The following is a 12,288-nucleotide window of genomic DNA, read 5'->3' on the forward strand; positions in this document are numbered from 1 at the left end:
CTCTGTGGCCGTCCTCGCTGCGCCCCCCGGGCTGCCCGGCCCCCGGTAGCGGCCGGTCACCGTCTGTGCAGCGCTGCTCGGCCCCGGTTCCAGGGGACCCGGCGGGCCCGGAGGGCGCCTGGGGGTCGGAACTGTGTCCTGGGATGGGGTCTCTGCCCACCTCGAGTGCCCGGGGCCGAGAACCAGCGTGGATTCTCGGGCCGCCTGGAAGCTCAGGCCTGCCGCCTGCGGGAGTGCTCCAGGACAGGCGGGCGCAGGCTCTGCAGCCTCTCCACCCTGAAGAAGCTGGTCCAGCCCTGCCCGCAGCGCACTGGCCTCTGCCGAGTGTGTCTGTCTACCGGTCCTGGTCTGGGCTCCAGGGCCTCACCCGCAGTCTCCGACTTCACAGTCAGGCAGAGGAGCCCCAAGGCCCAGAGCCTCCGATCCAGTGTTCTCTTAATCCCTGGAACCGGCCATGTCCCAGGACAGGAGGAGCTGACTGCCTGGGACCTTTGTCTCGCAGCAGCTGCCCTGCACAGCCGAGCTCTGCTCCGCAGCCTCAGAATAGTTTCCCTGATGTGCTTGTTACCTCTTGCCTCTGACCCTTCTCGGGACCCTGGGAGCAACGCCTGTGTGGACCAAGGCCAAAGGGCTGCAGAGCAGCAGGGAAACACTGAAATGGCCAAAAGGCCGGCCTCACACAGGGCTGGAGGCCAGGAGGTGCTGGCCTTTCCACCTCCCATCTAGTCAGTGAGGAGCCCGGGTTTGAGAGGGAAGGGCCTCCCATGTCTCCTGAGCTGTAGGCAGCAAGTGGCTTCCCTTGGGAACACAGTCTGGTGAGAAGTTAGAGCACAGTGTAAGAGGAAGCTGTAGGATTCGGCGACCCTGGATGTGAGGAGCTGAGGCTGGAGTGAGCGGGGAACTGGGGCTCGGGGCGCAGAAGCCTTACAGATGTCAGCCCAGGGGAGTATGCAGCGGGCACACTGGCCCGGCCACCTGAGAAGCAAGCCTGGCACTCAGACCCTCTGGTTCTATGCGAAGAGTCGGGGGGAGTGCTTCACTAGGGTTTAGATCTGCCCAGTGGGACCCCACGGGAAAAACTGGGAGGGGAGTTGGGGGAAGAACCGTGGAAAGGATCTTCCCCTTAAAGATACTCATTGGCCACTGGCTCAGGCCATGACGTTCTCAGCAGATTGGGGGTCACCGAGGGGCTTCACCGGCGCCTCATCCTGTTTGTTCTCTTCCCAGTCCAGGATGGCAGGGTCGCGCAACTGGCGGGCCATGCAGGACATGCGCAGGTACCGGCACAACTACCCGGTAGGTTCCACAGCCTGCCGGGGACAGTCTTCCTACTGGAGCCTGGCTGGTCCTTGGGCTCAAGGGTGTGCCCCCAGGCAGAGCCCAGCTTCCGCCCCTGCCCCGCCTCAGCAGCAGCACCCGTCCTGGTGCAGATCAAAGGACCAGAGGCACGCTGCTGCCGGCAGCCTCACGGACGTGAACCTGTGTCTGTGAACCCCGGGCGGCCCTGGGCTCTTTAGGCTACAGAGCAGGATGGAGCTCTGCGCCTTCCCTCCCCAGCAGAGTGAGGAGCCCGGGCTGGATTTGCAGGTCTTGAGGCCCCGGGGCCTGCAGACCTTCACCTCCAATGACCACGGAGCGTGAACAGGAGGGTCTCCCTTGGGACCCTGCTTCTAAACAGTGCCCACCATCTCCCTTTTCTGACTTCAGGATTTGGAAGAACGAGACTGCAATGGTGACATGTCCAACCTGAGTTTCTACAAAAATGACATCCCCTTCCAGCCAAACGGTACTTACTCCTCAGCTGCCGCCACGAGCTCTCTTCTGGGTCTGGCCTGTTCCTGAGCAATGGAGGTGGCTTTTAAATGGCCCCACAGTGCCCCCTGGGGGCAGCCAAGGGAATCGAGGTTTGAACTCCTGGTTCACAGAGAGGTGGGAGATGAGTGGCGGCAGCCTTTCCAGAAGCAGCGTCTACACAGTGTGCAGGGACGGCTGTGGTGCTTTAAGGGTTGTAGAAAACCTAGCATCTTACGGCATGCAAGCTGAGATTGAAGTGCCACGGGTCCATTGGCCCTTGCCCGCGACCATCGGAGCTCTTACTGTGACACAAAGCACAGGTCTGCTGTCGCAGGCACAGGCCCACCTGCTCTAGCGCCTGTTCTTGGGCTGGGTTCTGCTGTGCTTCTGTTTGAGGACAGAGTTCCGTGCCCAGCCATGCTTAGGGGAGACAAGCAGAGCTGAGTCTGGGACCAACAGAACTTTCCCGGAGGGCTTCCTGGCTCCTGCTTGGGATTGCTTCAGCATTGTGGGTCTGGGTTCTCTGTTAAGGAGGTAGCCTGGGCACATAGAGTTGGTGAGGTTGTCAGGTGAGGTGTGGACAGTTCTACTGAGCCTTAAGTATTCTAGAAGCCGTACGGTACACAGTGCTCTGGACAGCACTGTCCCCTAAGCCCCGTTGAGTGGTGTCTGCGCTGATTGTCCCGTGGGGCTTCCAGGTTGTGTCATCGAGAACATTCTTCAGCAGTGGAAGGACAACTATGATGTGCTTGAGGACAATCACTGCTACATCCAGTGGTGAGTGGGCGGCGTGGGCAGGTCGGGGGCAGCGGGCTGCTCCGGGCCGCGCCCTGGCCTCCTGGGCCTGTGTTGTGCACTGGGCGTTTTGTCCTTGCTGGGGCTGACGTGCACGGGACAGATAACACCTGCACCCCCTTGGGTGGCACCGCCAGGCTCTACAGCACCGCCCACGCCAATGCAGCCTCACTGGGGAGCTGAGATGACCCAAGGCTAGGGAGAGGCTGCCGGTGGGCTTGCGGGGTGGGGATGGCAGCAGACACCGTCTGACCGGGGCCATGTCCTTCTGAGTCGGCTCGAGCAGGTTACCACCTGTCACCCTCAAGATGGACATGTTGCCCCCCAGAAGCACAGTGTGTGCTGCCCCGGACGGCTCCCAGGATCCTTGCCACGAAGGTCTCGGGAATCATCCTGCGGAGGCCGGCTGACTTCTAGGCCCCTCCGCCCTCTTCCTCGTGTGCAGACGTCAGTCACCAACCCGCCCCCTAGAGCCCAGCCGTGAGGCCTGAGTGGGCCACTGGGCCAGCAGGAGCTGGCGTGCTGGACGCTGACCGCTGGTCACGGCCCTCCTTTCCTCATAGGCTCTTCCCTCTGCGGGAACCGGGAGTGAACTGGCATGCCAAGCCCCTCACGCTCACAGAGGTCCAGGTGAGCTCTACCAGGCCAGCAGGGGGCGCAGGAAGGGCAGGGGTCTGGCACTTCCTTGGCCGGCCCCCCCCCCATGTGGTACCCTGCTCTGCACAGGTCCTTGTGTGCTCTCAGTGTCCTCGGCTGCCTGAGGAGCGGAGCCCTGGGGCTCTGACAGCAGGTTCACAAGAGCCACCCTTCCTTCAGCTTGGGGCTGGCAGAGGGTGACAGCAGCGTGGGCTAGAGCAGGGGACTTTACCCCAAGAGACGGAGTCAGGACCCAATGGGTGTCATCTGACCACATGGCCACCCAGGAATTGGTGGTCCAGGGAGGCCCCTGAGCTTTCTGGGGTGTTTTCCAGGCATTCAAAAGCTCCAGAGAGGTCACGGAGCGGCTGATCCGGGCCTATGAGCTCATGCTGGGCTTCTACGGGATCCAGCTTGAGGACCGCAGCACAGGTGCCGTGCGCCGCGCCCACAACTACCAGCAGCGCTTCCACAACCTCAACTGGTGAGGACCAGCCTCCCGCCCCTGGCTTCCTCACGCCCTTGGCCTTCTGCCACCAACTCTGAGCACCGTGGCCAGGCCCGCAGGGCGGGCGGCGACGCAGAGAGTGCGGCGGGGCTGGCACGGCCGCCTCCTGTGGGCTCAGGGACGTCCTTGATAAGCTGGGGTGGCGCTGGCGCGGGGTGCACCTTGCCTCCCAGTGCCCCGAGTCGGGCTCACCCCTCTCCCCCCTCAGCCGCAGCCACAACAACCTGCGCATCACGCGCATCCTCAAGTCGCTGGGCGAGCTGGGCCTGGAGCGCTTCCAGGCGCCGCTGGTGCGCTTCTTCCTGGAGGAGACGCTGGTGCGGCACCAGCTGCCCGGCGTGCGCCAGAGCGCCCTGGACTACTTCCTGTTTGCCGTGCGCTGCCGGCGCCAGCGGCGGGAGCTCGTGCACTTCGCGTGGGAGCACTTCCGGCCCCGCTGCAAGTTCGTGTGGGGGCCCCACCACAAGCTGCAGAGGTTCAAGCCGCATGCCGCACCCCTGCCGGCGGCTGCACCCCTGCCGGCAGCCGGCCCTGAGCAGGCGGAGGAGGTCGACGCCCAGGGTCACTCCTGCGGGCCCGAGAGGGACACTGGCGGGGACGGTGTGGCAGCCGGGGGTCCCCAGCCACCCAGTGCCAAGGCCCAGGGTGTGGGAGCCCTGGAGGGGGACCAGGAGAGTGAAGGTGAGCCTCTGAGCCCCAAAGAGAACAAGAAGAGGAAGCTGGAGGTGAACAGACAGGAGCAGGCCCCGAGAGAGCCAGGCCCCCACAGCGCCTCGGACGTGGAGAAAATCGCGCTGAACCTCGAGGAGTGTGCCCTGAGCCCCGCCGAGCAGGCCGGCGAGCCCGAGCCGCCTTGCCTCCCTGCCCCAGCGGCCGCTGCTGCTGAGGAGGTGCGGAAGCGGAGGAAGGTGGAGAAGGGCCCTGGGGGCGATGCCACCGAGGTCGCGGAGGCCGGTGAAGGCCCTGCCCAGCCCCGGGCCCCGAGTGCGGTCCCTGAGGGCCCAGAGAGCAAGGCGGGGTCCGGGCGGAGGGCCCCTGGCGCTGAGGGAGGCCCTGTGGCCGAGTCCCAGGAGACAGCAGGGATGGGAGCTGCCAAGCCCAGAAAGCCTTAGGGTGGGCGCCTTGGCCCTGCCCAGCCCTGCTGCAGGAGCTGGGCACAGGAAGCCAGGGCTGTCCCTTCTTGGTGCCCAGCAGTGCTGGTCTCTTCTGGTGGTCACTGCAGCGGCTGCCAGAAGGATGGAGGCCCCTCAGGGAAGGCCGAGGCCTCCAACACTCCTTACCTCACTGTGCCCCCGGCCCGAGCCCCGCGCTTGTGACTGGCCCGCCAGGGTCCTGGGGAGAGGCCTCTTTTCTTACTCTGGTGCCAAGCGAGGCCTTTTCTGAATAAACTCATTTGACTTTGTCTTTTTGGCAGCCTGTGAGCTAGTCTCGTGTTAGAAACGGTCTCTGGAGTTCCCTGGGCCAGCCAGAGGCACACCACGCCACTGTCTGGGCAAAGTGCCTGTCCATGCTGCCCTCCCCGAGGAGAGGCCGGTGCAGGACCGGCACCAGCATGCACCGTGTCCTGAGCTTGCAGCCTACGGGGCGAGCAGCGGAGGAGCACACTGCCTCAGGCTGGGCTGGGCTGGGCTGGGCTGGGGTGCTGTGCAGTGGTAGAGTGAACGGCCCCTGGGGCTTGGTTGGGGCGGTGTGCAGCGGAGCAGGGGGCTCTAGGGCTGGGTTGGAAGCTGTGTTTGGGATGCGGCAGATCTAGGCCAGGCCTTTCCAGCTGCCCTGACTTGGGGTGCGGTGGTGTTCCTGGGGATATGGGCCTGGGGACCCCCCGAGGGGAGGAGTCCCTGTGGAGGTCCTGTCCTGTGGACCCCCGAGGGGAGGACTCGCCGAGGAGGGCCTGTCCTGTGGGCCTGGGGACCCCCGAGGGGAGGACTCGCTGAGGAGGGCCTGTCCTGTGGGGCAGGGTCTCTGCAGATGCCCCACCGGCCCCAGAAGCTATGGGACCTCTTGGCATCTCTGCTCTGGTTTGGTTCACAGGTGGCGTTTGTGCCATGGAGGTAAACTGAGCACTGAGATGGGTGTGGCTGTCACTGTGGTAGGGCTCCTGTGACCCAGGGCCTGGTCTGCACAGTGGGGTCTCAACCCTTGAAGTAAAATGAGGCCATGCAGGGCCTCGGGCCATCCCAACACTGGGTACCTGGGAGAGCTGGCCTTACTAACCCATCTGATCCCCTCAGGTTCAGGGAGCAGTGTCCCCCAAACAAGTGGACAGTGGTTCTACTGGGCCTGGTTTAGTGAGCTCTACTAGAGAGAGGCCAGCCCACTCCTTGCAGATCGCAAGGGGCGAGGGGGGAGCGGCTCAGAGACTTTGGCACGCTGTGTCCATCACCAGGTGGAGGCCAGCTGTGCTTCACCCCCCCCCTCCAGGCACGCTGCCACCCGCACGCTGGGCATTGGGGTGGGACCCAGGGTCCAGTGGGAGGAGCTGTAGACGGAGCTGCCAGAACCTCGTCTTGCCGTATTGGATTGACCAAGAGGAACTATTGTGTTTCTGACCCCTGGAGTTGAGATGGGAAGGGGCTGGTCCCCTCCCCCTAACACCCCCTTGTCACAGACAGACAGGCCTGTGTTACCCAGTGATGAAGAGCAGGACCACTCTGGGCTCCCCCCACACCCCCGGATGTATGCAGCTGCACACACCTCTCAGGAGGGCACAGGAGCAGCTGCTGGGTCTGTCTTTGATGGCAGAGTCTCTTGTGTTAGCCCACCTTGTAGATGTGAGAACCGCCTATTCTTGTGCCATTTTACTACCACTCCCTTTATTTTTGCCAGTCCTGGGGTTTGAACTCAGGGCCTGGACACTGTTCCTGAGCTCCTTGGGTCACCACTCCACTTGCTGTTTTACTGGGGGTTTTTGTTTGTTTGGGTCTAGTTGTGGGGCCTGAACTCTGGGCCTGGGCGCTGTCCCTCAGCTCTTCAGCTCAAGGCTAGCGCTCTACCACTTGAGCCACAGCGCCACTTCTGGCTTTTTTCTTTTTGCTTATGTGGTGCTGGGGAATCGAACCCAGGGCCTCAGGCATGCAAGGCTAGTGCTCTACCACTGAGCACTCCCAGACTTTCCTGTCTGGGCTGGCTTCAAACCATGATCCTTAGATCTCAGCCTCCAGAGTACTCTGCTAGGAGCCACCAGCACTGACTGACCACTCCCCTTTTCTGTCCACTCCCTCATGAATTCCCATCATCCAAAGGTTCTGAGACCCACGAAGGGAGCTGATGTTCCTGTGAGTATAACCCAGGCAGCATTCCCGGGCTGCAAGCCTACCGGTCTGATGAGCCCTCGGGGTGACTTGTACGTTTGAGCCCTGAAGGCCCCTGCCCCCATAGCCGTCAGTGCCTGCTGGGAGGAGCAGCCCCTGAAGCCACTGGGGTGGTTCACCATGGGCGGGCCGTCAGGCCCCGCGCCCATCCCCCTAGGTTCACCTCCAGGGACAGGTGCCAGTCTGACTGTGGCTGCTGGTGGTGCCCCCAGGGCCGGCAGGGGGCGGGGAGGACAGCCCTTCTGCACAATCTAGGTTAGGGTCGGGACTGTGGCCCCAGAGCTTTCCTGGAAAGCCACCAGGCTGTGAGGCATCATGGGCCCCGCTGGGGGAGACTGGCCTGCAGCGTCTTCCTGGGCTTGGCTTGGGTCTGGGTGTGCCCCTGCCCTTAAAAAGCGCCTTTCACTGGAGACTTCCCGCCGCATGCTGGCCCACGCAGACAGAAAAGACCCTTTCTTGATTGTCCTGTGCTGAAAGGTGTGAGTGTGTGCGCGGCGCCAGTCCCAGGATAATTTTAACTCCGAGGCCGCCAGAAATCGTGGTGGGGCTCCCCTCCCCCGGTGGCGTGGCGTCCTGCCTGCCCAGGTGGGCCTGGCTGAATGGGGGGCTTGTGTGCTGTAGGGGGCGGGGCCTGCGGCCTCCGCCCCGCCCACCACCGCGCTGCCTGGTGGCCGGGCTCCGGCGCTCAGACACCAGCCAGCCATGGCCCGAGCACCCACCCTGGTCCTGCTGCTGCTGGGGCGGCTCCTGGCGGCCACCACGGCCCAGGTGAGTGCGGCCCAGGTGAGCGCGGCCCAGGTGAGCGTGGCCCTGGAGCGCAGGTCCCATCTGGCAAAGGGCGGGCACACGGGGTTGGGACCAGGGACCTGCGTGGTGCCGCACAGCCCAAGCGGCCAGAGCTGCCCTTGCTCCTTCCCACTACCTGGAACCAGCCCCGGCCGGGGCTGCCCACCGCCCTGGACTGTCCCTGCTCGTGTCCCCACTGCCCCGATCCCCCGGGACACTGGGAGCAGGCTCATCACGGTCCACCGGACGGGCGTGGGGATGAGCCAGGCTGCCCACCTGCCCCTGCCCCGCTGGGTCTGCCTGCCGCCTGCCTGCCCGCCCAGGACCTGGGAAGGGACCGACAATGCGGCCTTTGTTCCCAGATTCCCTGCAGGGCCGGGGACTCAGACCCTCTGGGCCCCAAGGACAAAGTGCTCGCTGGTGCCAGGCACCCACACAGGAGGCGTGGAGGCAGGCCCGGCTGGCAGCGCTGGGTGGGAGGTGGATGTTCTTTTGGAGCGAAGGAGGACGTACCTGGGGGTCTTACTGAGGGGGTGGGCCCTCCTAATGGCTTCTCTCCATTTTAGAAAATGGGACCTCGAGGCCCCCCTGGCCCCCAAGGGCCCCCTGGGAAGCCCGGCAGGGACGGCATCGACGTGAGTGCCCCAGGAGGCGGGGAAGGGGATGAGCGGGGTCCCCATCCCGTGTCCTTGATCCCACGGGGGGAGGGGGCAGGCCTGGGGTGGGGGAGCAGGGTGGGCTTGGTTAGACCTGGGTGAGTGTCCTCAGGACTGGGCCCAGCCCGGGAGGGCAGGGCGTGTGGAGAGCCCGGCCGGCGCCCTGGCCCTGGGGTGTCTCCCCTGGCTCTCCACCACAGTTATGGCCCACACACTTTGGGGAATCAAATGAAGTCTTTCAGCCTCTGCCTCCTGGAGAAGGGGTGTCTGTGGTGAAAATCCCCCCTCCCAGCCTCCTCCAGGAAGGCAGGGCTCTAAGGAGCAGACGCCGGCTGTGGCTGCCCAGAACCTAGCCTCGATGGCCCGGAGCCCCTCACGCACTGCAGAGCCGCTTCTGGAGGAGGCGTGGTGCACCCCAGATCCGCAGGGGTGGATATCTGGGCCTCAGACTCTGAAGTCTGGGTTGCGTGTCCCTTCCTGGAGACGTAGGGCTGTCCCCTCCCCAGCCGTGGTGGACCAGGAGAGCACTTCACCCAGCCCAGCTCTCCGCGGCTCTGATTTACTTATCTAGTTTTAATCTGGTGGCCCCCTTTCTAACACTCTTAGGCCAGTGGAGATGTGGGACTGTAGGATGCATTCCCCAGGGGTTGTCTTGGCTCTCAGATTGCTTCCCAAGTGCCCCGTGGGCTGGGGTGACCCCCTCACCCTGGTGCTGTGGGGTGGGGGGAGGGCTGAGGTCCCGCCGTCTCCGGCCTGTCTCCAGGGAAGCCCCTTGCTCAACTTCCTTGGGTGACTTTCCAGGGATGGCCAGTTTAGGGCTCACACTGGTCACCGCCCATTGCAGGGAGAAGCTGGCCCTCCAGGCCTACCCGGGTCCCCGGTGAGTACCCTCGGCTGTGGGAGAGGGGGGCCCTTCCGGTCTGGGGAGGAGGAGGGGCCTGGAGAACAGAAGGTCATTGACAGCCTTCCCCCCCCCCATACAGGGCCTGTGTCGCCTGGGGGGGGGGCAGCGCCAGGACGGGCGGAGGGGAGCTTGCCGGGCTCGGCAGGGGCTGGCTGGAAGCTTTCTTTGGGCCTGTGCCCACACAGGCCAGGGAAGGGGGTCACCACGGCCCTCCAGGCCCACTCAGCCTGCAGTTGGGCCGGGGAGCACGCTGCCGACGTGGTAGAGGGGTGAGGGTGGACAGGGGGGCCTGCACCTCTGGAGCCGGCCTGTCTCCAGGGCCTCTCCATGTTCTCTTCCTGCTGGGGCTCAGGGCTGAAATGCATCCTTCCCTCCCACCTCTGCCCCTTCCTTCTGCACAGGGGCCAAAGGGGACTCCAGGAAAACCAGGAAGACCAGGAGAGGCGGGCCTGCCCGGCCTGCCCGGCGTGGATGTGAGTGTGCCCCACCCAGGCCTGGCCCCAAGGGTCAGCTTCTAATTGCTGCTGTCCAACTGGGCCTGGTCAGGCAGGAAACCAGTTCTGACAGAAGCTTCCAGTAGTCTTCAGCAGGGACGCTGGCCTCAGGCCCATGACACAGTCAGACGTCCAGAGTTCTTGCTGATCAGAACTAGCACCTCCATCGGCCCCCGCTTGGCGCTGGCCCACCCCAGTGGCCCCCCAGCCCCGGGCTGCTGGCTCTGGTGGGTGGTCATGGGCTCCAGGCCCGGCTCTAGGACAGATCTGAAGAGGGCTGCTGGCCGCTGGATCTGTTCCCATGGACTGCCCCCACCCCGTCGTGGAGATGGGGTGCACCAGGGAAAGGGGGTGACCAGACCCTTCTGCATCGTTTGGTTAAGGAAGGGGCTGTGACTCACTTTTTGTTTTCCTGGCAAGGGGGATGTGATTGCAGATGATGGCTCCTTGAGCGCCCCTGTCCCTCTCTCCCCAGGGTCTGACAGGGAGAGATGGACCCCCTGGACCCAAAGGTGCTCCTGGAGAGCGGGTAAGGGCCTGTGAGGTCCAGAGGCGAGGACCAGGCCAGGAGTGGCCAGCCGGAGGCGGGCGGCTGCGCACCAGGCCAGCAAGACACAAGTCCTGTGCGAAGTGGCCGGGCCTCATGACACCATGCTGACACACGCATGGGCACAGGGTGCAGGTGGTCAGCCCCTGCGGGTGGTCAGCCCCTGCGGGTGGTCAGCCCCTGCGGGTGGTCAGCCCCTGTGGGTGGCCAGCCTCTGCGGGTGGCCAGCCCCTGCAGGTGGCCAGCCCCTGCGGGTGGTCAGCCCCTGCGAGTGGTCAGCTCTGCGGGTGGCCAGCCCCTGGGGGCAGTCAGCCCTGCGGGTGCCCTTCAGCCCATCACCTCGGCTGGACAGCCATCCCAGGACCCAGACCCTGGCAGGTCACAGGTCAGCGGATATGGTTGGGGTTGGTGATCAACCCATGTGTTCCCCTTCCTCCCCTTCCTATTTCTCCCCTTCCTCCTCCTCCTTCTCCATCCCTTCTCCCTCCCTCTTCCTCCTCTCCCCCTCCCCCTCCTCCTCCCTCTTTTCTTCCTCCTCTCCTTCTTCCTCCTCCCCCTTCATCTCCCCTCACCCCTCCCCCTCCCCTTGCTCTCCCTCTCCTCCCCCCTCCCCTTCCTCCTTCCCTTCCTCCTCTCCTTCCTCCTCTTCCTCTCCTTCCTCCTCTTCTTCCCCCTTTCCCTCTCCTCCCCCCTCCTCCTCTCTTTCCTCCTCCTCCCCCCTCCGCTTCCTCCTCCCCTGGGTACCTGTGCCACCAAGAGGGGGCCCACAGTCAGCCCTGTGGATTGTCGGTTGTGCCAACTTTCTGACAGACCCACCTCCCGGGTTGGCTTTCTCCTCTCTTGACTCTGGAGAGCAAGGCTGAGCCTCGAAGCTTCTCCAGCCTGAGGGGGGGCGCTCTGGATGAGCAGGACAGCCAGGCATTGGGTCGAGGGCTGGGCCTGCCCTGGGAACTGGTCGTGAGGGCCAAGATCTGACTGAAAACAACAGCAGGAGGCGGCTGGTGGCTGGGCACCCCATGCCTGCTGGGGAGAGGGCTGGTCCCGGGCTGGGGGGGCTGCGGGTATTGACCGGCCTATGCCCTCCCAGGCAGGGCAGGAGAGGCAGCCACGGAGGGCTGGACGGGCAGGCCGGCTGGCGGACAGGGCCCGGCGGAGGATGATTCCCAGCAGCTCCGGCGCTGGTCTTAGGAGGGGTCCCGAGAGGGGTCAGCTCTGGGGTCACTTGCGTGTGGCTCATGGGCTGGCCCTGGCATTGTGTCCTCCCGGTGGCTCTGCCTTCCCTAGACTGTGCAGAGGAAGTTTCCTGCCACTCTTTCCTCAGCAGGGTGGTGGCAGAGGGTCTTGCCGGGGTGCTGCTGGGTTCTGGGGTGCCACCGGGGTGCCGGGGTGCTGCCGGGGTGCTGGGGTGCTGCCGGGGTGCTGCTGGGTTCTGGGGTGCCACCGGGGTGCTGGGGTGCTGCCGGGTGCCGGGGTGCTGGGGTGCCACCGGGGTGCGGTGCTGGGGTGCTGCCGGGGTGCTGGGGTGCCCGGGCACCGGAGGCCTGCTGTGGCCCCACCCCCTGTGAAGGGGCTTCTGCTCCTGGGGGCCCCCCAGGTGTGGGCCGGGCTGTGGAGCGGGCTGCTCCACCTCCCACGTGTGGGCCGGGCCTCCAGAGGGAGGGGAGCAGGTTTGCAAATGGAATCGAAGGTCCCCACACACTCCTAACCCCCATTTTCTTCCTCAGGGCAGTCTGGGACCCCCAGGACCACCTGGGCTGGGGGTGAGTCCCATCCTGCCTTCTGTCTTCTGCAGAGAATGTGCGGGGAGGGCAAGGCGAGGTGGTCTCGGGGAGCCCGGGGAGGGGGGGAGGGGGAGGG

General features: G+C 64.8%; 2 protein-coding genes across 2 annotated transcripts in view; both read left to right on the forward strand.

Moving 5' to 3' along the window:
• Positions 1–1,058: 1,058 nt before the first annotated feature.
• Ogfr (opioid growth factor receptor) lies at positions 1,059–5,137 on the forward strand. The gene is made up of 6 exons (XM_013030400.1): positions 1,059–1,296; positions 1,708–1,786; positions 2,493–2,571; positions 3,153–3,219; positions 3,561–3,709; positions 3,942–5,137. The coding sequence occupies exons 1-6, from the start codon at positions 1,156–1,158 to the stop codon at positions 4,843–4,845; spliced, it is 1,419 nt and encodes a 472-aa protein (XP_012885854.1). The 5' UTR covers positions 1,059–1,155; the 3' UTR covers positions 4,846–5,137.
• Positions 5,138–7,746: 2,609 nt separating this feature from the next.
• Positions 7,747–12,288, forward strand: part of Col9a3 (collagen, type IX, alpha 3) — an 18,410-nt gene continuing 13,868 nt past the window's right edge. Inside the window, exons 1-6 of the mRNA XM_013030350.1 lie at positions 7,747–8,124; positions 8,397–8,465; positions 9,331–9,366; positions 9,792–9,863; positions 10,360–10,413; positions 12,156–12,191. Coding sequence (XP_012885804.1) covers positions 7,747–8,124; positions 8,397–8,465; positions 9,331–9,366; positions 9,792–9,863; positions 10,360–10,413; positions 12,156–12,191 — 645 coding nt within the window. The remainder of the gene's footprint in view (positions 8,125–8,396; positions 8,466–9,330; positions 9,367–9,791; positions 9,864–10,359; positions 10,414–12,155; positions 12,192–12,288) is intronic.

This window comes from Dipodomys ordii, unplaced genomic scaffold, assembly GCF_000151885.1.
Source record: "Dipodomys ordii isolate 6190 unplaced genomic scaffold, Dord_2.0 Scaffold129, whole genome shotgun sequence".
In the NCBI taxonomy this organism is placed as follows: Eukaryota; Metazoa; Chordata; class Mammalia; order Rodentia; family Heteromyidae; genus Dipodomys; species Dipodomys ordii.